The sequence below is a fragment of the Oncorhynchus gorbuscha genome, linkage group LG06 (assembly GCF_021184085.1).
Source record: "Oncorhynchus gorbuscha isolate QuinsamMale2020 ecotype Even-year linkage group LG06, OgorEven_v1.0, whole genome shotgun sequence".
NCBI lineage: Eukaryota > Metazoa > Chordata > Actinopteri > Salmoniformes > Salmonidae > Oncorhynchus > Oncorhynchus gorbuscha.
Window position 1 is genome coordinate 61,925,527 of NC_060178.1, and position 25,247 is coordinate 61,950,773.

General features: G+C 44.0%; 1 protein-coding gene across 7 annotated transcripts in view; it reads right to left on the minus strand.

Annotated features, from left to right (window-relative positions):
• The window catches only part of LOC124038203 (inactive ubiquitin carboxyl-terminal hydrolase 54-like), a 118,381-nt gene that overhangs the window by 23,358 nt on the left and 69,776 nt on the right, over positions 1-25,247 (minus strand). For 6 of the 7 annotated variants that reach the window (XM_046353761.1, XM_046353757.1, XM_046353760.1 and 3 more), the window contains exons 3-9: positions 13,868-13,960; positions 10,066-10,200; positions 8,608-8,721; positions 7,955-8,037; positions 4,154-4,259; positions 2,007-2,153; positions 1,323-1,472 (exon numbers count right to left, since the gene is read on the minus strand). In XM_046353761.1, the coding sequence (XP_046209717.1) occupies positions 1,323-1,472; positions 2,007-2,153; positions 4,154-4,259; positions 7,955-8,037; positions 8,608-8,721; positions 10,066-10,200; positions 13,868-13,960 (828 nt within the window). Of the gene's footprint in view, positions 1-1,322; positions 1,473-2,006; positions 2,154-4,153; positions 4,260-7,954; positions 8,038-8,607; positions 8,722-10,065; positions 10,201-13,867; positions 13,961-14,041; positions 14,225-25,247 lie in introns of those variants that run through there. The other variant, XM_046353762.1, reaches the window with a different exon arrangement.

Below are 25,247 nucleotides of genomic sequence, written 5' to 3' on the forward strand. Positions count from 1 at the left end.
CACAGACATTTATGTGACTAAAGCCATGATAGGAGAGAGGGGAGAGGGGAAAAGAGCGAGAGAGGAGAGAGAGAGAAAGAAAAGGGGAGAAAAGGGAGAGAAGAAAAGGATAGAGGAGTGGGAAAAGGAAAGAGGGGAGACATTTTTGAAAGAAAGTGGATGGACAGAAGGTGAAAGAGTCATGCCACTGGGGGGGGGGACTAGGTAGAGAGATAGAGAGGAAAAGAGAGAGATGGGAGAAAGGATAGGTCCGAGCCAGAGCAGTGAGAGAAGGCCCGGTGCCCACAGCGCTGTGTGTCATTTCCTTCCCTCCGCCCGCTCCCAGGAGAGGTGGCGAGAGACACACACCACAGTTGGGCCAGCAGGCCAGGCATGTGGAACTAACTAACTAACGCCTCTGCTCAATGCTCCCACACCTCGTCACACAGAGAGGGGGACCTGACCTGGAACTAAAGGAGAAGCCAATCAGAACTCGCACCCATGACTGGCCACAACACTGCCGCAGTGTGAACCACCAATCAGAGTTCATCCAGATGACCTCATGTGACAGGCTTTGGGTTCCTCAGCAACTCTGCAGACATCTCATTGTCCATGATAAGGACTGTGGCAGGTTACATGTGTCTCTCCATGAATTTTTGTACATACATGTTGATTGTTGTTTTTGATGTAAATTTTGTCTGGCCTAAATATCCCCAGTAGGATAATAAAGTAAAGTAAACTATTCCTATGACAACTATTCCTCCTTGGGCTGTGATGACAACGCAGTCTGTGTCTTCGATTAAAAATTGAGCAAAAACAACCCCAGCTCGCCAGTGAGTCAACGAGCGGGTGAATAATGTAAATGAATGGCGCCGGGGTGAAATTAGCGACAAACAGAGAGAGAGAGGGCTTTGAATAGAGCCCGACGGGCCACGCTTCTGTTTAGCAATGAAAGAAAACATCAGGTAATTCGTTGTTAAAAGATGAATGTCCTCTCCCACTTGACACAGCAACGGGAGAAAGAGACGGAGACATAGACAATAAGCTGTAAAAGTGGAGGACTCTCAACTGAGAGGATTCCACAAACACCTGTATGGCTCAATGGTCTTTCTCACAGTAACATCACCCAAGTGAGGAGCAATGTACAGCCAAACATGGCCTGTGTGATTTTCAACTGCAAAATACCGTAGAATAAAGAATAAAACACAGCAACTACACAGTAAAAACAAATGGTTCATGTTCATGGTCAGGATTAGGGGTAAAGGAATCCCATCCGACATTAGTGAATAAGGGCAACTTCTCTAACCATGGATTGGTTGATTGAGTTTTTTTTTTTAAATTACCTCTTTGACATGTGCGTCGTCAAAGTACATCCACTTGCGTATCTTGGTCTGGAAGAAGAAGGTGGAGTAGTGCTTGCCGTAGTAACACACCATGCCCACCAGGTAGAGCTCTGCCTGCTTGGCCTTATCATCTGTTACTCTGTAGAAGAGCTGAGGAGGACAGGGGAGAGGACTCATGTTCAGCCCCATAGGGAAACAAAAAATACACTGTCCTGCAATACTGTATAGCTAAATCATACACCCCCCCCCAGGGTACCCAAACAGACATCGGGAATGTTGGAATCAGATCATAACACAACTCGCAGAAGTACCACTTCAGAAACGCTCCAGATGTTCTCAAAGGTTGGCTCTCTTTTACAGCAGGTAAACACCTTGAAAAATTCATTAGCAAGGGAGATGGTGCCTGACTGTGTGTGTTGTGTCAGAGTATAGAGACATCAGACTGCTTTCTATCCACTCTGGTAGTCATTGGCTAGAAACATTACAGACAACAACCCAGTATGGCATAACTTAGTGGCATCTTCTGAAAAAAACTGTAAGAGTGTGTGTGTGTGTGTGTGTGTGTGTGTGTGTGTGTGTGTGTGTGTGTGTGTGTGTGTGTGTGTGTGTGTGTGTGTGTGTGTGTGTGTGTGTACGTGTGTGTGTACGTGTGTGTGTACGTGTGTGTGTACGTGTGCGTCTTACATCCCCCAGGCGCAGGCAAGTGCCCAGGCTGTGGATGACGTCCTCTGCCAGGTCTGAGTGGTCAGAGTCCCACACCAGACCTATGGTGATGATCTCTGGAGAGTTCATAAGTACCCGACGAATACGCAGCTTCTCCCCACAGTTACTCTGAGGTAGGGAGAGAGAGAGAGAGAGAGAGAGAGAGAGAGAGAGAGAGAGAGAGAGAGAGAGAGAGAGAGAGAGAGAGAGAGAGAGAGAGAGAGAGAGAGAGAGAGAGAGAGAGAGAGAGAGAGAGAGAGAGAGAGAGAGAGAGAGAGCAGGAAGAAAGAAGAGAGCGTGTGAAGAGGAGGGGGAGAAGAAAGGTAGGGGGCAAGAGATGGAGTGGGAGAGAGAGAAGGGGGAAGTGAAAGAGGGGGACAAAAAGGAGATGCAAATTGAGCGTAATAAATCACAAACATAAACCCAAAATCCTCAAACAAACTAAAAAAAACTAAAACAAAGTCTACCATGACTCATTACGTTCCGAGTTGACAGTGATCTTCATCCATTTAGCTTTTTCAGTGTTGACTACGGTTCAATTCAGAGCACCCCTCATAGTGAGCTGTGTCTGAAAAGGTCAGCTGGCTGTAGGCCAATGACAACCCCCAATTCAAGTGTCACTTCTATGCCCATCACAGAGAGACAGCCTTCCTTTAGACAGAAACTCTACCCACACACTGGGCCCAGCAGCATGTGGGGTTCCTTCATACAAGGTTACCACAGGACTCCTTTCACAGAGCTGATGTGGGCCAGAGCGGTACAGCGTGTGTGTTTTGTTTGTTTGTTTGTATGTGTGTGTTTGCGAGGGAGAAGGACGCATGTCACCACATGCACCTGCCATCTTGACCTCCTTTGCCGGAGAGGGGCAAAGTCCCTCTTCTTTTGTGCGTTTCCCAGAAGTGAGGCTGGAAACAAGCGGGCGGCAGGCCCCTGGAAGGGCAACGATTGTGCACGCGCCAAATTTGACATAAACAGAGGAGACTTTCTCACAGCACAGGCGAGCACTGGGGTTTCTCACACACAGACCAGCGGGAGAAGCATCAAAGTCAGCCTATACTTAGCGAATAAAAACATATTTCTGAAAAAGGCCTGTAATTGTACAATACTGGGGCAGCTCGTTATGATTATGTCGACTCTGGAGTTGACCGTTAGAATGACCAGAGGCTGTAATGTTTGATAAAGATAAAGCTGGGAGGGAGTATCAGAATTATAAGAGTCATGTTTGACTGGGAGATTTCACATTTTAAAACGCTAATACTTTGAGCTGCTCATGTTGATCCATCCTGGTCCTTTCAGTTCCGTTTCTAACCCAGAGATATTACAGTCGAAGCACTGAGGACTCCGTGGTGAGTTTGGCTGACCTCAGAATGGTGTTTACTGCCCATGTGATGCCATCAAGTTCCTCTGAACCAGTCCGCCCACACTCAACACAAGCCTCGGAGTTAGATTGTGTGTGTGTGTGTGTGTGTGTGTGTGTGTGTGTGTGTGTGTGTGTGTGTGTGTGTGTGTGTGTGTGTGTGTGTGTGTGTGTGTGTGTGTGTGTGTGTGTGTGTGTGTGTGTGTGTGTGTGTGTGTGTGTGTGTGTGCGTGCGTACGCAAGCGTGAAAGTCATAATATATTTCTTGGCTAAAGAACCCCACAGGACATGAATATTTAACTTTTTTTTCACCATCATAAGTAAGAATATTTCTGGTGGGAGTGTAATATCTATTGTGGCTGTAATATAGTGTAATATAGTGGCTATCACAGTTGTCGTAGAGTCCATGGTGTGGAAGAATCTTTCCCCTTAACAGCATGACAGCGGAGTCCCTGTTCATCGTCTAAAAAACGCCAGAAACTCTACCTCTTCAAAGAGTATCTTAAATAAACCCCACGGCACCCCCACGCAAAAATACTTTTTTTTTTACCTGCACTCGTCTTTTCCTACTAGTACTGACTTTGTTGATAACTACTTTATTGTGGGGAAAATGTCCTTACTACGACGGTGCTATCTGGTTGTCCCACCAAGCTATCTTAAGATGACTGCACTAATTGTACGTCGCTCTGGATAAGAACGCCGGCTAAATGAGAAAAATGTACATGTACCTTAATGGTACGGTGTGGTAAAGGGTTCTTGTATACCAACTCACCGGACAGTTGCGTAGGTCTCCCATAGTGCTGGCGTTGCGGAGCAGCTCTCCAAACATGTCTGGTGTGGGCTTGTCTTTACACTCCAGCATCCTCACCGCCTGGTTACTGTAACACGGGGAATACACAGAACACACACAACTCAGACGTCTACAGTGTGAGACAACACACACTCAGACATCTTGTCCTTGCAACACCAGGGTTGTGGGTATGATCTGTGGGCCACATAGTTTGTAGGGGAGAGTGGGGTAAGTTGAGCCAAAGGGTTAGTTGAGCCACCCTTGTAACTAGGAAACCATACACAAAATGAATCATGTGACCAAATATTTAGGAAGAGGTCATCATTTCATGTGAAGGAAAAAAACACATGGAAAAAAGTGTCAAGCATGTTAGGTCCAAAAAAATGGATTTTCACAAAGTCAAATTAATACATTGTGTTATATCTAAACCAAAGTAGAGTTGTAATATTGTTTTATACATCAGTTGGGGTCTCTATAAGCTACAATATGCGGTTCTAAACATAGCACGGAAAGTGCATCCTTGTAGCTGTTGTGAGCTAATATAGCCTAACCCATACGTAGAATGTTTGCACACATGACTGTAAGTCGCTTTGGATAAAAGTGTCTGCTAAATGGCATATATTATTATTATTAGTCTAAATGTTTGCCATGGGGTAAGTTGAGCCAATGGCCATGGGGTAAGTTGAGCGAATGGCCATGGGGTAAGTTGAGCCAATGGCCATGGGGTAAGTTGAACCATATTTGGAGAGTTTCTCCCATTCTCCTTTGTAGATCCTCTCAAGCACAGCCATTTTCAGGTCTCTCCAGAGATGTTCGGTCGGGTTCAAGTCCGGCCTCTGGTTGGGCTTCTCAAGGACATTCAGAGACTTGTCCTAAAGTCACTCCTGCTTAGGGTCATTGTCCTATTGGAAGGTGAACCTTCACCCCAGTCTGAGGTCCTGACCTCTCTGGAGCAGGTTTTCATCAAGGAACTCTCTATACTTTGCTCTGTTTATCTTTCCCTCGATCCTGATTAGTTGTCCAATCCCTGCCGCTGAAAAACATTCCCACAGCATGATGCTACCACCACCATGCTTCACCGTAGGGATGGTACCAGGTCTCCTCCAGACGTGACACTTGGCATTCAGGCCAAAGAGTTCAATCAGGAGGTGAAAGAAACACACACCTGTTTAGGCTAGGTGCTGGCTAGTGGAGTAGAACAATTGAAAAATGAAAGGAGAGCCGCACACTCTAGGAGCTCAGATGCAATAATTTACTAACCTAATATCCAACATTTCGACAGACAAGCTGTCCCTGATGAAGACAGCTTGTCTGTTGAAACGTTGGATATTAGGTTATTAAATTATTGCATCTGAGCTCCTAGAGTGTGTGGCTCTCCTTTCATTTGTAAAGAGTTCAATCAGGCCAGAGAATCACTCAGAGAGTCGTTTAGTTGCCTTTTGGCAAACTCTAAGCAGGATGTCATGTTCCCTTTACTGAGGAGTGGCTCCTGTCTGATCACTACCATAAAGGCCTGATGGGTGGAGTGCTGCAGAGACGGGAGAACATTCCAGAAGGACAACCATCTCCACAGAGGAACTCTAGAGCTCTGTCAGAGTGACCATCGGGTTCTTGTTCACCTCCCTGACCAAGGCCCTTCTCCCCCAACTGCTCAGTTTGGCGGGGCAGCCAACTCGAGGAAGAGTCTTGGTGGTTCCAAACTTCTTCCATTTAAGAATGATGGAGGCCACTGTGTTCTTGGCGACCTTCAATGTCACAGACATTTTTGGTACCCTTCCCCAGATCTGTGCCTTGACACAATCCTGTCTCGGCGCTCTATTGCTCTATTCAACCTTATGGCTTGGTTTTTGCTCTGACATGCACTGTCAACTGTGGGACCTTATATAGACAGGTGTGTGCCTTTCCGAATCATGTCCAATCAATTGAATATGCCACAGGTGGACTCCAATCAAGTTATAGAAACATCTCAAGGATGATCAATGGAAACAGGATGCACCTCAGTTTAGTTGAGTCTCATAGGGTTTGAATACTTGTGTAAATAAGGTATATATATATATATATATATATATATATTAGCTAAATGTATAAAAACTTGTTTTCACTTTGTCATTATGGGGTAGTGCGTGTAGATTGATGAGGATTTTTATAAGTCTGTAAAGTAACAAAGTGTGTAAAAAGTCAGGGGTTCTGAATACTTTCCGAATGCACTGTTTAACAATTGACAACAACAAAAATGATGAACAAGAACCTATGCGAAAGAGAGGCTATGATATTGTAGCAGAGGCACACAATGTCTTATGACATGGAGTCTGAGCGTGCTAAACATATCCAGAATTTTGCGGCCCAGTTTCATGGGCTTAGTAGCCTCAAATGCATGAATTGGCACATCGAAACAACATCCCTGTCCCATACAACTGGTTGAGAAATGGAAGGGGAAGTGATATTGAACAGAGAGATCGACATGTATATCTGAATGTAGACATACATTTAAGATATACAATATACCACACCTCCCAGTCCATGAATTCAACTTTGACCTACCGGCACCACCAAACCCTGTCACAGGACACTGTCACCCACTTACCCCAAGGTGGCTCAAATGTAGATATCTTTTGTCAGAAATAACATTATATTTCCCTTGACGTAGTGATGCTGAATGTAAAAAATGGCTCAACTTACCCCACTCCACCCTACAGACTGTGTTAAATGTAAGCATCTTTCAGATAAAAACATCATTCTAAAATAGAGAGCACTACAGCTACAGCCTTAACACTGGTGCTACTGATCACGTGACTGCAGGGCCTTAGACCAGTCCTTTGTCTACAAGGTGACTCTTTGTTCCGTTCCCATTCTCTCCAGGTCTCTCTGGGGCTCTGTCAAAGACACTCCAGGGTTATACTGTAACTCTGTGCTCTGGTGCAGGAGAGAGGCCTGCTATTGGCATATAAACCGTTGTCAGGATACAACATACTGGGGGGAGATAGAGAGGGGCTGGTGTTGGGGATGTTGGGCTCATATCAGGGCCAAATAGTGTTGAGGAATTAGACAGAGCCCACACAGTACACCTAACAGACTAATCACATGGAATATTATTGTAGACACTTCATCACTTTTGCATAAGAAGTTTGCTCATAACATAACAAGCACTCTGGGCTGACTGGCTGGCTGCTACAGCAGACGAAGAGACTGAGACTGGTGTTGGGCTCTCCTGAGGGCTTCGCTGCAGACATCGCCACAGCTGGAGACGCAGGCAGGCAGCCCCTGGCTCACTACAGCTAGTCCGCAGCCTAGCGGAGGGAATGCAGGTGATTCATCCCTCCTTCCTCCTCCCACAGCCCAGAGAGGTTTGGTGGACAGCTCATACTGCCACAATGAAGAAAGCTATTACCCGTTCCTAGGCGACCTGATATCTAACCTAGCGGGTTACTTCTCTTTAGAGGAGGAGAGAGAAAGCACATTCGGTCACCATTGTGTCTCTAGGCCGAGAGAGCGTTGATTTCTTTTGTTGCTCTGCTCCGTGGAAAAGAGACCGGAAAAGCTTTTCATTCTATCATCTGTTTGTGGAGTGAATGGAGAAAATTCAATTGGAGAGCAGTGCCCATCAATTTTCACTTTTGTATAAAATGTGCGCCTATGTATAGTGTTAGTCAACTAGTCCGAACTGGTCAGAAGTGGTCAGAAGGAACCCCCTTGGAACTGGTCTGAACCAGTCAGAACATCAGTCAGATCTAGGCAGAACCAGTCAGCTCAATGCTGTTTTCCCAAGTCAAAGGCTTTACTCACCAGAGGGATGTGGTGGAGATGTAGTGCACCATCTGAATGAAGGGCAGTGGGTCAGAGGAGGCCCCACAGCTGCTACACACACACTGCAAACATACAAAGAGTTACACCACTAAGATACGCACAGCTGCTACACACACACTGCAAACATACAAAGAGTTACACCACTAAGATACGCACAGCTGCTACACACACACTGCAAACATACAAAGAGTTACACCACTAAGATACGCACAGCTGCTACACACACACTGCAAACATACAAAGAGTTACACCACTAAGATACGCACAGCTGCTACACACACACTGCAAACATACAAAGAGTTACACCACTAAGATACGCACAGCTGCTACACACACACTGCAAACATACAAAGAGTTACACCACTAAGATACGCACAGCTGCTACACACACACTGCAAACATACAAAGAGTTACACCACTAAGATACGCACAGCTGCTACACACACACTGCAAACATACAAAGAGTTACACCACTAAGATAAGCACAGCTGGCTTGACTTCAGTTAATGACATAGAAATGGATGGGGGGTGGGGGGGCGGTCAATTCTGAGGTGAAAAGAAAATGGATTGACTGATCATCTAAATAAGTTACTGAGGCTTGTGTTTGTACTGAGGCTTGTGTTTGTGCTGACCTGTTCGAAAAGCGTCATGGCAAACTTCTGGTGTGGGATGCAGTGCTTGGCTGTGCAGATGTCCTCTTTGGTCTCGTCTGAGATGTGGAAATGAATCCGCATTAGGATGTTCTCCTGTGGGGGCAACAGTTAGAGACAGTCATGTTGGCTTTATTCCTGTTTGTGTTTGTGTGTGTAAGCAAGTGTGTATGCGCTTGCCCACATGTGTTGTTAACTGAATCACGTTACTACGTCATGACAAAACCAACACACAAAGAAAATATCCTCGAGAAAATCTTGAGAAAACTTATATTGCTGAAAGGAATAATCCACTTAAAAACTATCTTTTGATATATTTAAAAAAAATGAATCTACTGTTGATTCAGTCTCAAAATGTTTTGCACGTTAGCAATCATGTCTTCAAGACATCGGACTTTCAAAATGCAAATTGTAACTTGCCACATCCTCGTGAAGATGCATCTACAATTCGATTTTTTGAATGTCCTATATCTTGAAAACTTGATCACTGACATGGAGAACATTTTGGGACTGCATCAACAGTGGACTAATAAACAAAAAGATAGTTTTTGAGTGGATTACTGTTTTAAACTCAGTGAAGCAGCAAGGTGCTGCACTTACAAAACACACAGAGGCTCTGGTTGGCCATCCTGAGCTAATTTACTGGGTGATTTATCACTCTAACTGCAGGCAGGAGCCCTCGGAGCGGTGGGAGTTCTGTAGCACTGCAGAGAGAGGGTCACCACGGGGAGGTTCCAATGTACACTTAACATCTGCCTCAGCCCACCATCCCACCGCCTCCGGAATGCAGCCGCAGCCAAATAACCAGAATAATACTCATAAAAAAAACAACCCAAGTTGCAGTTTCCGTATGTTCTCGCTTGTCAGCAGAACATAAAGAGAAGTGGAGAGAGGAGAGAATAGGCCCAGAGAGGGTACAGGGTATGGAACAATCCTCTGGCTGGCTGCCTAGCTGCGTTGCTTATAAAATGAGCTAGTCAGGGGGGGAAAATGGTAAAGTTTCTTTCTTTGTGGTAGTGTGGTAGAGGCTGGGTGGACTGCTTACTGTCACTGGGATCAGGGTAAAAGCCCTGTAGAGAGCTCTGCACTGCAACTTCCCAGAGACAAAAACACTTCCCACACTTTTTCTTTGTTCTCCCAAAGTAAATAGTGTCCCCAGCCATTGTTTTCTAAATGTTACGGCACTGCAAAAGTCTGATTTTTAAACATGGAACATTTTGTTATGAGATCACTTTTCGCTGATCTCTTAGCTCTGTTCTGTTTACTAAGCGTGTAGGTGTATTAGAAGAGAGAGAGCAGGAGTGGAAGAATGAAGGGTAATGGACGTCGTAGGGAAGTGAGGGATGAGGTACGTAATGGAGGAATAAGTGAGCTGAGAGAGTAATAGTGAGGGGGTAAAGTAGGAAGAAGTGGAGGAGCAAAGGGAGGGTTGTCTCTTACGAAGCACTCTGCAGCGTCGTCCATGATGCCCAGCTGGAAGCGCTGTTCGTCCTGGAAGGTCTTGGCCAGGGCGCTGCGGAGCGCGTCAGATGGCAGCACCTTCTCACTGCTGAACTGGAACTGAGCAAAGATACTCTAGAAACAACAAGAGACACAGTAACACAGCGGGGTCAACGACAGCGTAACACTCTCTGGAATAACAGGAATGGACTCAACAGAAAATATTCACGGATTGTACAAAGAAATGATGGAAGGGACTAGAAGGGGGTCAATATCCTTTATATCAAGTTAACACTAATTTCACCTCTTCACTGTCGACGTCGAGACTGGTGTTTTGCAGATACAAGTTTAATCAACCTGCCAGTTGAGGACTTGTGAGGCGTCTGTTTCTCAAACTAGACACTCTAATGTACTTGTCCTCTTGCTCAGTTGTGCACTGGGGCCTCTTACTCCTCATTCTATTCTGGAGCCAGTTTGAGCCAGTTTGCACTGTACTGTGAAGGGAGTAGTACACAGTGTTGTACGAGATCTTCAGTTTCTTGGCAATTTCTCACATGGAATAGCCGTAATTTCTCAGAACAAGAACAGACTGATGAGTTCAGAAGAAAGTTATTTGTTTCTGGCCATTTTGAGCCTGTAATCGAACCCACAAATGCTGATGCTCCAGATACTCAACTAGTTTAAAGAATGCCAGATTTATTGCTTCTTTAATCAGACAGCAGTTTTCAGCTGTGCTAACATAATTGTAAAAGGTTTTTTAAATGATCAATTAGTCTTTTAAAGTGATAAACTTGGATTAGCTAACACAATGTGCCATTGGAACATAGGTGTGATGGTTGTTGATAATGGGCCTATGTAGATATACCATAAAAAATCTGCTGTTTCCAGCTACAATAGTCATTTACAACATTAACAATGTCTACTCTGTATTTCTGATCAATTTGATGTTATTTTAATGGACAAAAATGTTGCTTTTCTTTCAAAAACAAGGACATTTCTAAGTGACACCAAACTTTTCAACGGTGGTGTATACTGTTGAAGTCGGAAGTTTACATACACCTTAGCCAAATACATTTAAACATTTAACGTTTTTCACAATTCCTGACATTTAATCCTAGTAAAAATTCCTTGTCTTGGGTCTGGTAGGATCACCACTTTATTTTAAGAATGTGAAATGTCCGAATAATAGTAGAGAGAATACTTTTGTGCCTGTTTCCTCCAGCATCTTCACATCTTCACAGCATCTTCACAAGGTCCTTTGCTGTTATTCTGGGATTGATTTGCACTTTTTGAACCAAAATACGTTCATCTCTAGGAAACAGTACGCGTCTCCTACTTGCGCGGTCCCATGGGGTTTACATGTCCTGCCGGCTTGCCAAAACTATAGTTTGTTAAGAAGAAATTTGTGGAGTGGTTGAAAAATGAGTTTTAATGACTCCAACCTAAGTGTATGAAAACTTCTGACTTCAACTGTATACACGCGCACGCACGCACGCACGCACGCACGCACGCACGCACGCACGCACGCACGCACGCACACACACACACACACACACACACACACACACACACACACACACACACACACACACACACACACACACACACACACACACACACACACACACACACACACACACACACACACACACACTCTTTGGGTATAATGTCTATATTTATGTTCCAGGCCGCATTTGAAAAAGAGACCTAGGTCTCAATATGTCTTCCCTGTTTTAAATCATGTATTTCAATTTTCTCAGACAAGAACACCCTGAACAAGGTGAGTGTTTATTGGGCAAGCGGACATAAACACACAAAGGCACACAAACATGCGCACCCACAAACCTCAACCTATCTTGTTGCGTACAGAAGAGAGAGAGAGAGAGAGAGAGAGAGAGAGAGAGAGAGAGAGAGAGAGAGAGAGAGAGAGAGAGAGAGAGAGACAAGAGGTGGGTGAGGTGAGCTGAGGGAGAGAGAACAGGAGAGGCAGAAAAGGAGGTGGGGAGAGGATAAATTAGCATAGCCTTATAATTCTGCTCAAATTAAATGCCTGGCCGAAATGCCCTGTAATCGACCTTTCAAATGAGCCCTGGTGAATTCTGATAAGGCTGAGACATCAAGGGAGAGAGGGAGAGAAAGAGAGAAGGAGAGAAAAAGACCAGAAGCAGGAAGGGAGGGAGGGAGAGGAAGACGGAGGCAAGGGGAAAGAGCACAGGGAGAGATGGAGAGAGCAGAGGGGAGAGTGAATGGGAGGGAGAGAGAGATGGAGGGAGAGAATGAAAGAGCAGAGAGAGGGAGAGAGATGGAGTGCAAGAGTGAAAGAGAGAGAGAGCAAGTGCAGAGGGAGCAACAGAAGTACACTTAGGCCTACATTTCTGACCATGACTCTGAGGTAGACACTGGTGTGAAATCAAAATAACCTGTCACAGTCAAAAGGACCAGACCTAGTCAGTCGGTAGCTAAAAGGATGGCCTCGTTAAATTCACAGGGCTCTGTCGCTCTCCAAGTCCAGCCTGCGAGCCAGATCCAGCTGCTCTTAGCTATGCCTGCCACACAGACCGTGTGTGAAACAGAGGAACCAGACATGCCTTCAAATATCACCATCGAACCCCTCCGATGAGCCATGGAGCCCTAAGCATCGCAGATCATCAAACCACTCAGTTTCACAAGAGCCCATTTAAATCTGCATTTGGGTGTGAAAATTGCACACGGCTGAGTGTGTGGAGTGCCATCCTACAGCCACTCAAAAGGCATTTCCGCACCTTCGACTGTCTCCTCTGGTACGTATGAGCGTGTGAAACTTGCCTCTTCATTAAGATGGAATCAATGACTCAAACCAGGAAAAACAATGGAAGTAAGCTTAGTGGCAAAGCTAGTCTGGTTCTGCCAGCAGGCAAAGAGACAGACAATCAGAAATGGATTTGGATTTTAAATTTTAAATAAATTATTTCACCTTTATTTAACCAGGTAGGCAAGTTGAGAAAAAGTTCTTATTTACAATTGCGACCTGGCCAAGATAAAGCAAAGCAGGAATGAATAACAGAGAGTCAGTTACAGAGTAAGACTAAAGTTAGAGAGACCACCCTCACACAGACAGACAGACAGACAGACAGACAGACAGACAGACAGACAGACAGACAGACAGACAGACAGACAGACAGACAGACAGACAGACAGACAGACAGACAGACAGACAGACAGATGGACGCGGTGAGACATATAGAGATGGTCATTGGTCACTAGGGGTGGCCCGGTTTTGCTATTTGAACGATCATTACGATGACCGCAGTCATTTGGCGGGGGGTTGGCTGGCTAAAGCCAATGATCTACATTCAGCGGCCTGTCCAGATCAAATCAAATGTATTCAAATCCAATTTGATTGGTCACATAGCAGATGTTATTGCAAAATGCTTGATCAGAGAGAGATCAATGGTCCATAATAATCCATAACCACTGGCCAGACATCCAACCACTGTCTGTCCACACCAGGGGAGATGGCTTAATTACTGACATGTTAAGACACAACTATTCACATCCCAGAACTCCCATTCAAAATCATGGTCATCTCTCAGGGGGCACAACTATGCTTAAGAACTAAATTCACAGAAGTAACTTGAGAAAAATGACGTATTTGATCAATTTACTGTTGAAAATAAAATACAATAGTCCAATACCAAAAGAACCATCCTCTATCTGCATTCTTTGGTAGGCATTACATGGAAAGGATTCATTAATAAGTAAAGCACCTGTTCTCCACCCCCAGGCCTCCCTCTCATCTCCACTCACAGGTCTAGCCTCTTACCTTCAGGGCACAGAATATACACGAGTCCTCCATGCACTTGTGTGTGGTCAGCTGCCGGAAGCTCCGCCGAAAGATGTCCAGGTGCCACAGGACCTGTGGAAAAGGAGAGAAGAAAGAGTGAGACAAAATGACATACAAATGCTCCTCAAGTCGGACCTCACAACTCCGGATCACCTGATTTCTAAATGGAATCTCCTGAGCAAACAACAGAAAGCTGCTGTAAAGGAAACACTACGGGAGCGTGTGACAAGCATTTGCTTCTCTGCGTCGCCTGCTGTTGACTTTCCCACCATCCATAAGTGCCAACGCTTTGCTCCAAAAGTCTAAGCTTTTCACAGATTCAAAACCCTTAGAGAGAGCACGGCATGTCTATCTGTGGAAATCTAAAGTTCTCTAAAGCCAGTGGAATTCCCTCGCTAACTCGTACCTGATGCTAAAGGATGTCCCTCCCTGAATTTGAGGTTTGTTACACAACCACAGTGGAGCCCACTGCTGTCCTGTCCAATCCCCTGTTGGCTCTGAGAGCCCACCACTGCTGTCCTGTCCAATCCCCTGTTGGCTCTGAGAGCCCACCACTGCTGCACTAGCCCAAGCCCGTCCAATAGGAACAAGAGCAGGTCCTGTCCAATCAGATCCCCGATGCCTCCCAGACCCTTAATCCCCTCAGCAGGGGAGGAATCCTGCACGCCTCACTGGGGGTTACGGGAAGAAGATGAAGAAAGAAAGAGAGAGGGGGAAGCGAGACGGACAGAGAGGGAGCCAGAGAAAGAGAGTATGTGATAGACCGCGGGATAAGGGAGAGAAGGTGGGATAGAGACAGAGAGCGACAGAGAGAGAGAGAGAGAGATAGAAAGAAAGAGAGAGTGTGTGTGTGTGAGAGAGCACCAGGCCCATCACTTTGAGGAATGTACGCTTGCCCAGGTCGGGCTGAGATGCTGGGTGTCAGCGGAACAAACGCGGCCCTTGCAGTTTCCCGTCGGGAGGCTCCCTGGCATACCATCTTCCATCTGGCACCCTGCCTGAGCAGCCCAAGGGGAACGGAGGTCCAGGGCCCAACCCCACCTGTTCAGTGTCTAACTCGGCCTCACAGCGCCCACGCCATGGTCCTGCTGCCACGTCCACACACCACCGAGCTGAATTATAGACAGGCCTGTCAGTCTCTGTTAACCTGAACTTCCATCTTCTCTCTCTGTTCCCCCTGTCCCAGACACTACCTATGTGCAGTATCCCTTTACCTAAAAATGCCTCTCATCGACTCGCCTATCATTCCACCAAACAATGCTTGACTATCTTCCCACCAATCACAATCCACCCAAAATAGTCACCCTATACCTGACAGTACTTCATTAGTTTCTACAGTCGTGGAAAAGCTATTTAAACTTTTCCATAAGAATTTCAAACTAAAACACGGTTTCAATCAATTGAAACATCAATCATGATCCACCCAATTGTCACCCTATACTGTGCACCGATACATTTCTGCAGTGATAGAAACAGCTATCCAAACTTTCCCATGGGTATTGAAACTAAAACATGGCTTCAATTTAAACTCAAACAATATTAGTAGAGATATAGTGAGCGTGGTCAGGCATGTGTCATGTCTCAGCGAGCAGCAAGTCTGGAGCATCTGTTTCAGCACTAGTACGCAGCGAAACAACTTCATAGCAATCAAACAGCATTGATCGTTACTCCAAATGTGAATATAACTGACCTCTGACAGTTTCTGCAAGGAAAAGGACTCCTCCAGGACTCCTCCAGCACAGTGAGAACCAATGACTCTTACCGGTGTATGCCTCCTCGGGCATCAATAGACATTCTGTGTGTGATGAAACCCTATCATGGTCACAACATTTTAAAGGACTTTAGTTTTTTTTTTTTTTTGTATTTTTTACAGCTGGTGTATAAGATAGTTGCCGGGAGAAGTAGTAAAAAGTGCTCAGGCGGTTTGAAGACAATGTTCTGACACTGCTGCCTAAGATTTCAGAAGTACAAAAGCTGTGAGGATGAACTATGAAACGAATAGATGTGCCGTGATTCACAATTGCCAACAACAATCACAACCTGACTGTAAAAAGGCAATGTGTCAAATACACATGATTTAAGCGGCCCAAAAAGGTTTTGAATTGGCCTATAAATTCAGATTGATTACTAGGCTACATTCCCAAAATGGTAACCTTCCAGAGCTTTGTCACTATGGACACTTTGGACAAACATTCTGGCTGGGGGTTGAAAAATACCTGAATTGAGATCGAAACATCCCAAAGAGAGGAGGATGCCATCTTGAGAAGAATCTTAAGATGAGAAGTTGCTAGTAATGCTCCTCATGACAACCATAAGGAGGCTGTCAGCCACACGCACACATTAAAAGCTCCAGATTTCAAAAAGTCCTGACTGAGGCAGAAAGAAGCCAGAGGTTTCATAACACCAGACCATCTGCACTGCAGCAGCTTTACAGAAAGGGAAAGGATGGCACCTGGATGAGTGGTAAACCCATTATAACTCCATCACTTATTGACAGAACCCCTTTTGGGCCTGAATGCAAAAACATTAAAATATACAGTTGCTCCAAATCGATCTATTGATCCCACCGGACCATGAGACAGACATCCATGTGTCTACGTCAATGGTAAAAACATACAGTTGAGAATAATATCATTTAAAATCTTAAATTATACTGTTGTCAAACTATTTTACAATTTATTGAGGAAAACATACAAATATTAGGGCTGACCCCAATTAGTCGGCTGGTCGATTGTTTGGTTGTTAGGCTGTTGGGTCAACCTTGATTGTTTTAGTCGAGCAGTAACAAATACATACAGTTGAAGTCGGAAGTTACATACACATAGGTTGGAGTCATGAAAACTCATTTTTCAAACACTCCACAAATTTCTTGTTAACAAACTATAGTTTTGGCAAGTCGGTTAGGACATCTACTGTGTGCATGACACAAGTCATTTTTCCAACAATTGTTTACAGACAGATTATTTCACGTATTCACTGTATCACAATTCCAGTGGGTCAGAAGTTTACGTACACGAAGTGGACTTTGAGGCTATTTGCGCAAGGGACAAGAAGCAGTGCTTTACTTGGGCAGGAGCTCACCAGAGCTGAGTACCAGCACCTCAAATGTTCTACTGCTTGAGCTCTTGTTCCTCTTATAGAATATTAGCTCAAAAGTATTGTGGAGCTCCTGCTCCTAAATATAAAGAGTACTAGCACCCAAAATGAGTACCACAATCTATTTCAGTCCAAGTCAGTCCAAATTAGCCTATCAGAAGCTTCTAAAGTCATGACATAATTTTCTGGAATTTTCCAAGCTGTTTAAAGGCACAGTCAACTTAGTGTATGTAAACTGAGGAAAGCTACCCAAAATGTTTGATCCAAGTTAAACAATTTAGAAATGTCCTTGTTTTTGAAAGAAAAGCAAAAAATGTGTCCATTAAAATAACATCAAATTGATCAGAAATACGGTGTAGACATTGTTAATGTTGTAAATGACTATTGTAGCTGGAAACTGCAAAAAATGTTATGGAATATCTACAGTGGGGCAAAAAAAGTATTTAGTCAGCCACCAATTGTGCAAGTTCTCCAACTTAAAAAGATGAGAGAGGCCTGTAATTTTCATCATTGGTACACTTCAACTATGACAGACAAATTGAGAAAAAAAATCCAGAAAATCACATTGTAGGATTTTTTATGAATTTATTTGCAAATTATGGTGGAAAATAAAAAAATTATTTGCAACTCTGCCTAGTAGGCCATGATCCCGGAGTTGCCTCTTCACTACTGACGTTGAGACTGGTGTTTTGCGGGTCCTATTTAATGAAGCTGCCAGTTGAGGACTTGTGAGGCGTCTGAAGTCAAATCTAGCTCTGTATCACATCGGAATGCACCTCCCAAATTTTTTAACAATGCTGAGGGATTTGTATAGCTCCGCATTGACACGATTGGTTGATGGTACATCCTGTATAAACATAAACTCACTTCCTTGACAACATCTGTGCATTGCTCTGTGAAGTGCAAGAAGTAAGAAGTATGAATGCCCTCACTTCTGCTGAGGCCATATCACCGTAAATGCTGCAAGGCCAATGCAGATGTCAGATTGACTAGATGCACAATGCACTTCTCTCTCCAAAATGCGCTCTCTCCCACCAATTTGTGCACATACATTGTTTCATAACTTCATTGTGTGAATGGTTTGCCTTTGAATGTTAGTGTCTATCCAATTCCCCATTACATATATCACCAGTAGTACAATTTCTGTTAATTACTATAATTTCTAATCTACAATGTTTGTTACTTTGGTTACGGTCATTTTTTTAATGCATTCAATATTATTCCAGTCTTCTTCTTCTCATTGTCAGAGTGGACACATTGTTTGCAGAATGCAGAACCTGTGCTACACTTGTGAGAAACAAGTTTGACTTTATTTAATTCCATTTACGAGTTGTGTCAATTTATTCATTGTCTTTTGTTTGGAGCGCTCCTTTCAATGTTGAGTCTATAGGCTACCTGGCCTGCACGCAAATGTAGGCATATAAATGTGCCCATTTGGGGGCCTGATAGTATTTCTGATTGCCTTAACACACCACCAGTGATGACCTGTGGAGCTTCTCAAAGTAATCATTTCTTCATCTAAAACAGCAAGCAAACAGTATATTTGTTTTTACATCCATTGAGAATTACGATAGTTCCTCAATGTATAAGAGGAACAAGAGCTCAAGCAGTAGAAAAGTTGAGGTGCCGGTACTCAACTCCAGTGAGCTCCAGCCCAAGTTAAGCACGGCTTCTTATCCCTTGCGCAAATAGCCTACAGCTGTGCCTGCATTAAGCTCACTGGTGCTGGAAACTGAGGGCCCAGAATATTTTATACGTTGCAAGTTCGCAAGCTTTGGGCCGGATCCAAGTTAATAGTTGCAGACAGATGTGTAGCCAATGTCATTTATAGCAAATCTACTTAGTAACAGTAACTTCAGGACAGTAATGGCAGAATATGCGAAAGCCAGCAGGAGTGGGAGGAGAATAGTTGGGTCAGGTCAAGTTTATTTTCTTCTGGTTATCTATATCTCTGGCACCCTCTTGAGGCATCAAACCGTAAGCTTAAAGCATCAGACAAACTCAATGCACAAAGTTGATTTTATTAAAACACATGTCTTTATATATGGAAAAATACACGTTAAATCATTTCCAGCAATCGATTGGTTGAAAGAACAGATGACTTGCAATCAACCAAGATTTGTATTTATTTGGGGACAGCCCTAAAAATGATGTGTCGTGCCCGCCATCGGTTGAGTCACAACATGCTCCTGAATACAGGGTGGGGTTCAGGTTTTGGCTGATGAATGTACTAAAATGGGAATCAAATGGACATTTTGACTGTTAAATTATACCACAAAGATGGTTGGAGGTCCACACATCAGAGAATGTTTACTCGAATGGGAATATCTGTTTTAAAAATACTGTCAATCCTCCATAGGAAACCTATTGAAATCATACAAATACAGAACATAGAATATACACATCTTTGTGGAAGTAATTAGAAAAAGTTCAAATGTCAATTCAATTTAAATGGCGTACCAGCTAAACTGCAGTGGTCTGAAGGGATAGGTCCATTTTATGATTTCAATTTCTACCCACCCTGTAAAAAAAGCATGTTGTGTTTCAACCGATGACGGACACAACACAACACGTTTGAAGATAATTGACGCTAAAGGTGGAAAATATATATTTCAAGAAATTATTAAATAGGTTGTCAACCCTGTTTGTAAGCTTTTAAATTATATTAAACTCAACTGTTTATCTTTTCCAGTGATGAAGACATGGATGTCTCATAGTATGGTGGGTTATGCAAAATGGGTCAACTTTGAGCACCTCTGCTATTCAGGTCCACCTTGACTAAAAGAGCTGTGAGTTGGGGTTCAATGTCCGTCAGATAGACAAATAAAAAGTACTACCCATAAATCTATATGCCAGAACATTCTAGCGTTGCACAAAACATTCCAAACATCAGCAACGTAAAAACTAGAAATGGTACTGTGTGTGTGAAATACCCCGGACCTTCAGTTATTTTTCCAGAATTGTTGGAATGTATGATCAGTTTATTTATAAGCCCCCCTGCTGTGTTGCCACTCTGCGTGACCCTGTCCCTGATAAGGCCTTCAATCTGTCAATCATACCAGCCATCACTTGTGATAAAAAAGGGTTCCAAGGAACTGATCCAAGAGCGAGAGGCAGGAAAGCGTGATGAAAGGCAGAGATAAGCTGACTGGAAGAGAAGGGAATCCATGATATAACAAAATGAGCACAATTGCCATGATGACAGCACTCAAGGCAGGATTAGGGAAATTCCACGATAACGGAATTATGCTGAGATTTTTCACTTTAAAATATATACGCCAAACAAAAAACATTGATTTCTAAGTTTAACAAACCATAGACACCTTGAGTTTGAACAAACATCTATTTTGGTTATTGAACTACAGTGAGTGAAGTGGACTTACACCCAGTAACAGAATTACGGTAACAGAATTACATCAAGGGTCCCTGATCTGTACTACATCATCATTACGGATATGAATGTCATATTCTTCATGATGATGTATCCTGAATTGGTCCACAAAGGTAGAACTGTGCAAAATCATTATTTGCACGTATGGGTATTATACACTGGCTAATATTGTAATGAACTTCACCCCAAAACAAGGCCAAATCTGAACCAATCATTGACGTCTATGTTTCACAAGTTTGGACATCACAGTACAGAACAGTAGAGCACAGCACAGCACATCACAGTACAGAACAGTAGAGCACATCACATCACAGTACAGAACAGTAGAGCACAGCACATCACAGTACAGAACAGTAGAGCACAGCACATCACAGTACAGAACAGTAGAGCACAGCACATCACAGTACAGAACAGTAGAGCACAGCACATCACAGTACAGAACAGTAGAGCACAGCACATCACAGTACAGAACAGTAGAGCACAGCACATCACAGTACAGAACAGTAGAGCACAGCACATCACAGAAGAGTACAGTATAGTACATTATACTGTACTCTACTCTAGTGTGCTCTACTGTACTCAACTCTAATTTACTCTAAATGTACTGTACTGAACGATACTCTACTCTACTTTTCTTTACTGTACTGCTCTCTATGTGCTTCACTGTACTATGTACTATGCTGTCCAAACTTGTGAAACATAGACAAGGATTGGTTCAGATTTTGTCCAAGGCCGGTCCGAACTAGCTCAAAAATCAACCTCTGTGGACATTGAAATCAAGGCCAAGGCGGACTGACCAAATTTAAACTACTTTTCAACCTCCATGGACGTCCGGTGTTGGTCAGTGCTCAGTGTGTGCGGATGCTGGTTACAGTACATGGAAAGAGAGGGGGCTCATGGGTAGGTGTCGGTAAGAGCCGAGAGAGGTAACACTAACTGGAGAGAGAGAAGCAGAGAGAGAGGGGGGTTGTCCAGACTGTTTTCACACAGCCAATTCAATTGAAGTCATTCCGTTACTGATTTTTCTGTAATTCTGTTAACGATTTGGAACCTGGAAGCAAAAAGGATTCTTCAATGGGACCTCCTATGGGGAAGCGGAAGAACCCTTTTGGATTCTATACTGAACAAAAATATAAATGCATCATGCAACAATTTCAACAATTTTACTGAGTTACAGTTCATATAAGGAAATCAGTCAATTGAAATAAATTCATTAGGCCCTAATCTATGGATTCCACATGACTGGGCAGGGGTGCAGCTATGGGTGGGCCTGGAGGGCATAAGCCAGGCGCAGCCAAGCAGAATAATTTTTGATTACAGACAGAAATACTCCTCAGTTTCATCAGCTGTCTGGGTGGCTGGTCTCAGTCGATCCCGCAGGTGCAGAAGCCGGATGTGGAGGTCCTGGGCTGGAGTGGTTACACGTGGTCTGCGGTTATGAGGCCGGTTGGACGCACTGTCAAATTCTCTAAAACGACGTTGGAGATGGCTTATGGTAGAGAATTTAACATTCAATTCTCGGCAGCAACTTTGGTAGACATTCCTGCAGTCAGCATGTCATTAAAAAAAATCAAAGAGTATTTCAACTTTATTTAACCAGGTAGGCAAGTTGAGAACAAGTTCTCATTTACAATTGCGACCTGGCCAAGATAAAGCAAAGCAGTTCGACACACACAACAACACAGAGTTACACATGGAGTAAAACAAACATAGAGTCAGTAATACAGTAGAAAAATAAGTCGATATACAATGTGAGCAAATGAGGTGAGATAAGGGAGGTAAAGGCAAAAAAAGGCCATGGTGGTGAAGTACATACAATATAGCAAGTAAAACACTGGAATGGTAGTTTGCAATGGAAGAATGTGCAAAGTAGAGATAGAAATAATGGGGTGCAAAGGAGCAAAATAAATAAATAAATAAATACAGTAGGGGGAGAGGTAGGTGTGAGCTGCTCTGACAGCTGGTGCTTAAAGCTACTTGAGGGAGATAAGTGTTTCCAGTTTCAGAGATTTTTGTAGTTCGTTCCAGTCATTGGCCGCAGAGAACTGGAAGGAGAGGCGGCCAAAGGAAGAATTGATTTTGGGGGAGCGCGTGCTACAGGTGGGTGCTGCTATGGTGACCAGCGAGCTGAGATAAGGGGGGACTTTACCTAGCAGGGTGACCTGGAGCCAGTGGGTTTGGCGACGAGTATTAAGCGAGGGCCAGCCAACGAGAGCGTACAGGTCGCAGTGGTGGGTAGTATATGGGGCATTGGTGACAAAACGGATGGCACTGTGATAGACTGCATCCAATTTATTGAGTAGGGTATTGGAGGCTATTTTGTAAATGAAATCGCCAAAGTCAAGGATCGGTAAGATAGTCAGTTTTACAAGGGTATGTTTGGCAGAATGAGTGAAGGATGCTTTTTAATTTTTTTAAATTGACATTTTACCTTTATTTAACTAGGCAAGTCAGTTAAGAACAAATTCTTATTTTCAATGAAAGCCTAGGAACAGTGGGTTAACTGCCTGTTCAGGGGCAGAATGACAGATTTGTATCTTGTCAGCTCGGGGATTCGAACTTGCAACCTTTCGGTTACTAGTCCAATGCTCTAACCACTAGGCTACCCTGCCGCCGCTTTTTTGCGAAATAGGAAGCCAATTCGAGATGTAACTTTGGATTGTAGATGTTTGATGTGTGTCTGGAAGGAGAGTTTACAGTCTAACCAGACACCTAAGTATTTGTAGTTGTCCACGTATTCTAAGTCAGAGCCGTCCAGAGTAGTGATGTTGGATGGGAGGGCAGGTGCAGGCAGCGATCGGTTGAAGAGCATTCATTTAGTTTTACTTGTATTTAAGAGCAATTGGCGGCCACTGAAGGAGAGTTGTATGGCATTGAAGCTTGCCTGGAGGGTTGTTAACACAGTGTCCAAAGAAGGACCAGATGTTTACAGAATGGTGTCGTCTGCGTAGAGGTGGATCAGAGACTCACCAGCAGCAAAAGCGATATCATTGATGTATACAGAGAAGAGAGTCAGTCCAAGAATTGAACCCTGTGGCACCCCCATAGAGACTGCCAGAGGCACGGACAACAGGCCCTCCGATTTGACACACCAAACTCTATCTGAGAAGTAGTTGGTGAACCAGGCGAGGCAATCATTTGAGAAACCAAGGCTATCGAGTCTGCCGATGAGGATGTGGTGATTGACAGAGTCGAAAGCCTTGGCAAGGTCAATGAATACGGCTGCACAGCATTGTTTCTTATCGATGGCGGTTAAGATATCGTTTAGGACCATGAACGTGGCTGAGGTGCACCCATGACCAGCTCTGAAACCAGATTGCATAGCGGAGAAGGTATGGTGGGATTCGAAATGGTCGGTAATTTGTTTGTTGACTTGGCTTTCGAATACCTTAGAAAGGTAGGGTAGGATAGATATAGGTCTGTAGCAGTTTGGGTCAAGAGTGTCCCCCCCTTTGAAGAGGGGGATGACCGCAGCTGCTTTCCAATCTTTGGGAATCTCAGACGACACGAAAGAGAGGTTGAACAGGCTAGTATAGGGGTTGCAACAACTAATTTTAGAAAGAAAGGGTCCAGATTGTCTAGCCCGGCTGATTTGTAGGGGTCCAGATTTTACAGCTCTTTCAGAACATCAGCTGACTGGATTTGGGAGAAGGAGAAATGGGGAAGAATTGGGCGAGTTGCTGTGGGGGGTGCCATGCTGTTGACCGGGGTAGGGGTAAGGCAGGTGGAAAGCATGGCCAGCCGTAGAAAAATGCTTATTGAAATGATCAATTATTATTTATTGGTGGTGACAGTGTTTCCTATCCTCAGTGCAGTGGGCAGCTGGGAGGAGGTGTTCTTATTCTCCATGGACTTTACAGTGTCCCAGAACTTTTTTGAGTTTGTGTTGCAGGAAGCAAATTTCTGCTTGAAAAAGCTAGCCTTGGCTTTTCTAACTGCCTGTGTATATAGTATGTGTTACTGCAGTTATTTTTAGAGGGCTAAGTTAAGAATAACAGAAAATATAGCTTTTGAGTGTATTTTGCCTAAAGAGAGAATGGGATCATATGTGCATATTAAGCAATCAGGTAGCCTAGCAGAGCCGACTAGGTGAAAAATCTGTCGACGTACCCTTGAGCAAAGCACTTAACCCGTAATTGCTCCTGTAAGTCACTCTGGATAAGAGAATCTGCTAAATGACTAAACTGTAAAATATGCAATTAGTACAATTCCTGGTTTGCATTTTCCTTCTTGTCCTTAAGGTCCAATAAGTTGCTTGTTCTCCCATTGCAGAGTGCAAAGCAAGACCATGGCATTTTCACCGACGCACACAGACACATCCTTCCCAGGTATGTGAACCCTTCTCACTTGGTGGTCTTTTTGTTTTACAGGCCACTGGCCAGGATGGAAATAGTGTCCAGTCCACAGCAGTCCTGCACAATGCAGAGTGCCGATAATGAAGATATAGTACCTAACCTCTCCACATGGGATTGATAAGAGGGCCAAAGGAAGACAGGTGTCTGTCTGTATGATAACATGGGGCAGAGCTGCTTGTTGCTGCAATGTTTCAGGCCGCTCCCTCATCTGGTTCAGATGTCAGAACAACACGACAACTCTACTCCTCATCTGAGCACAGGCCCAACAACTACAATTCACAAACGTGCCATTTCTTTTGGCCCTGAGGTATTCCAAGCATACATCGTGTTGATCACTTTTGGTCACAATTATACAACATTTGCATGTAAACATGGCCAGTGAAGCTCAACACATTCGTTCGCAGGTTTGCATGTCCTTGTTGGGACTGTGGAGCGGGTTGATAGGGAGGCACACGGCACAGATGCTGCTCTCCTATTGGCCTCTCCGGGCCTGGTTCTGTACATTCTATGGAAATGA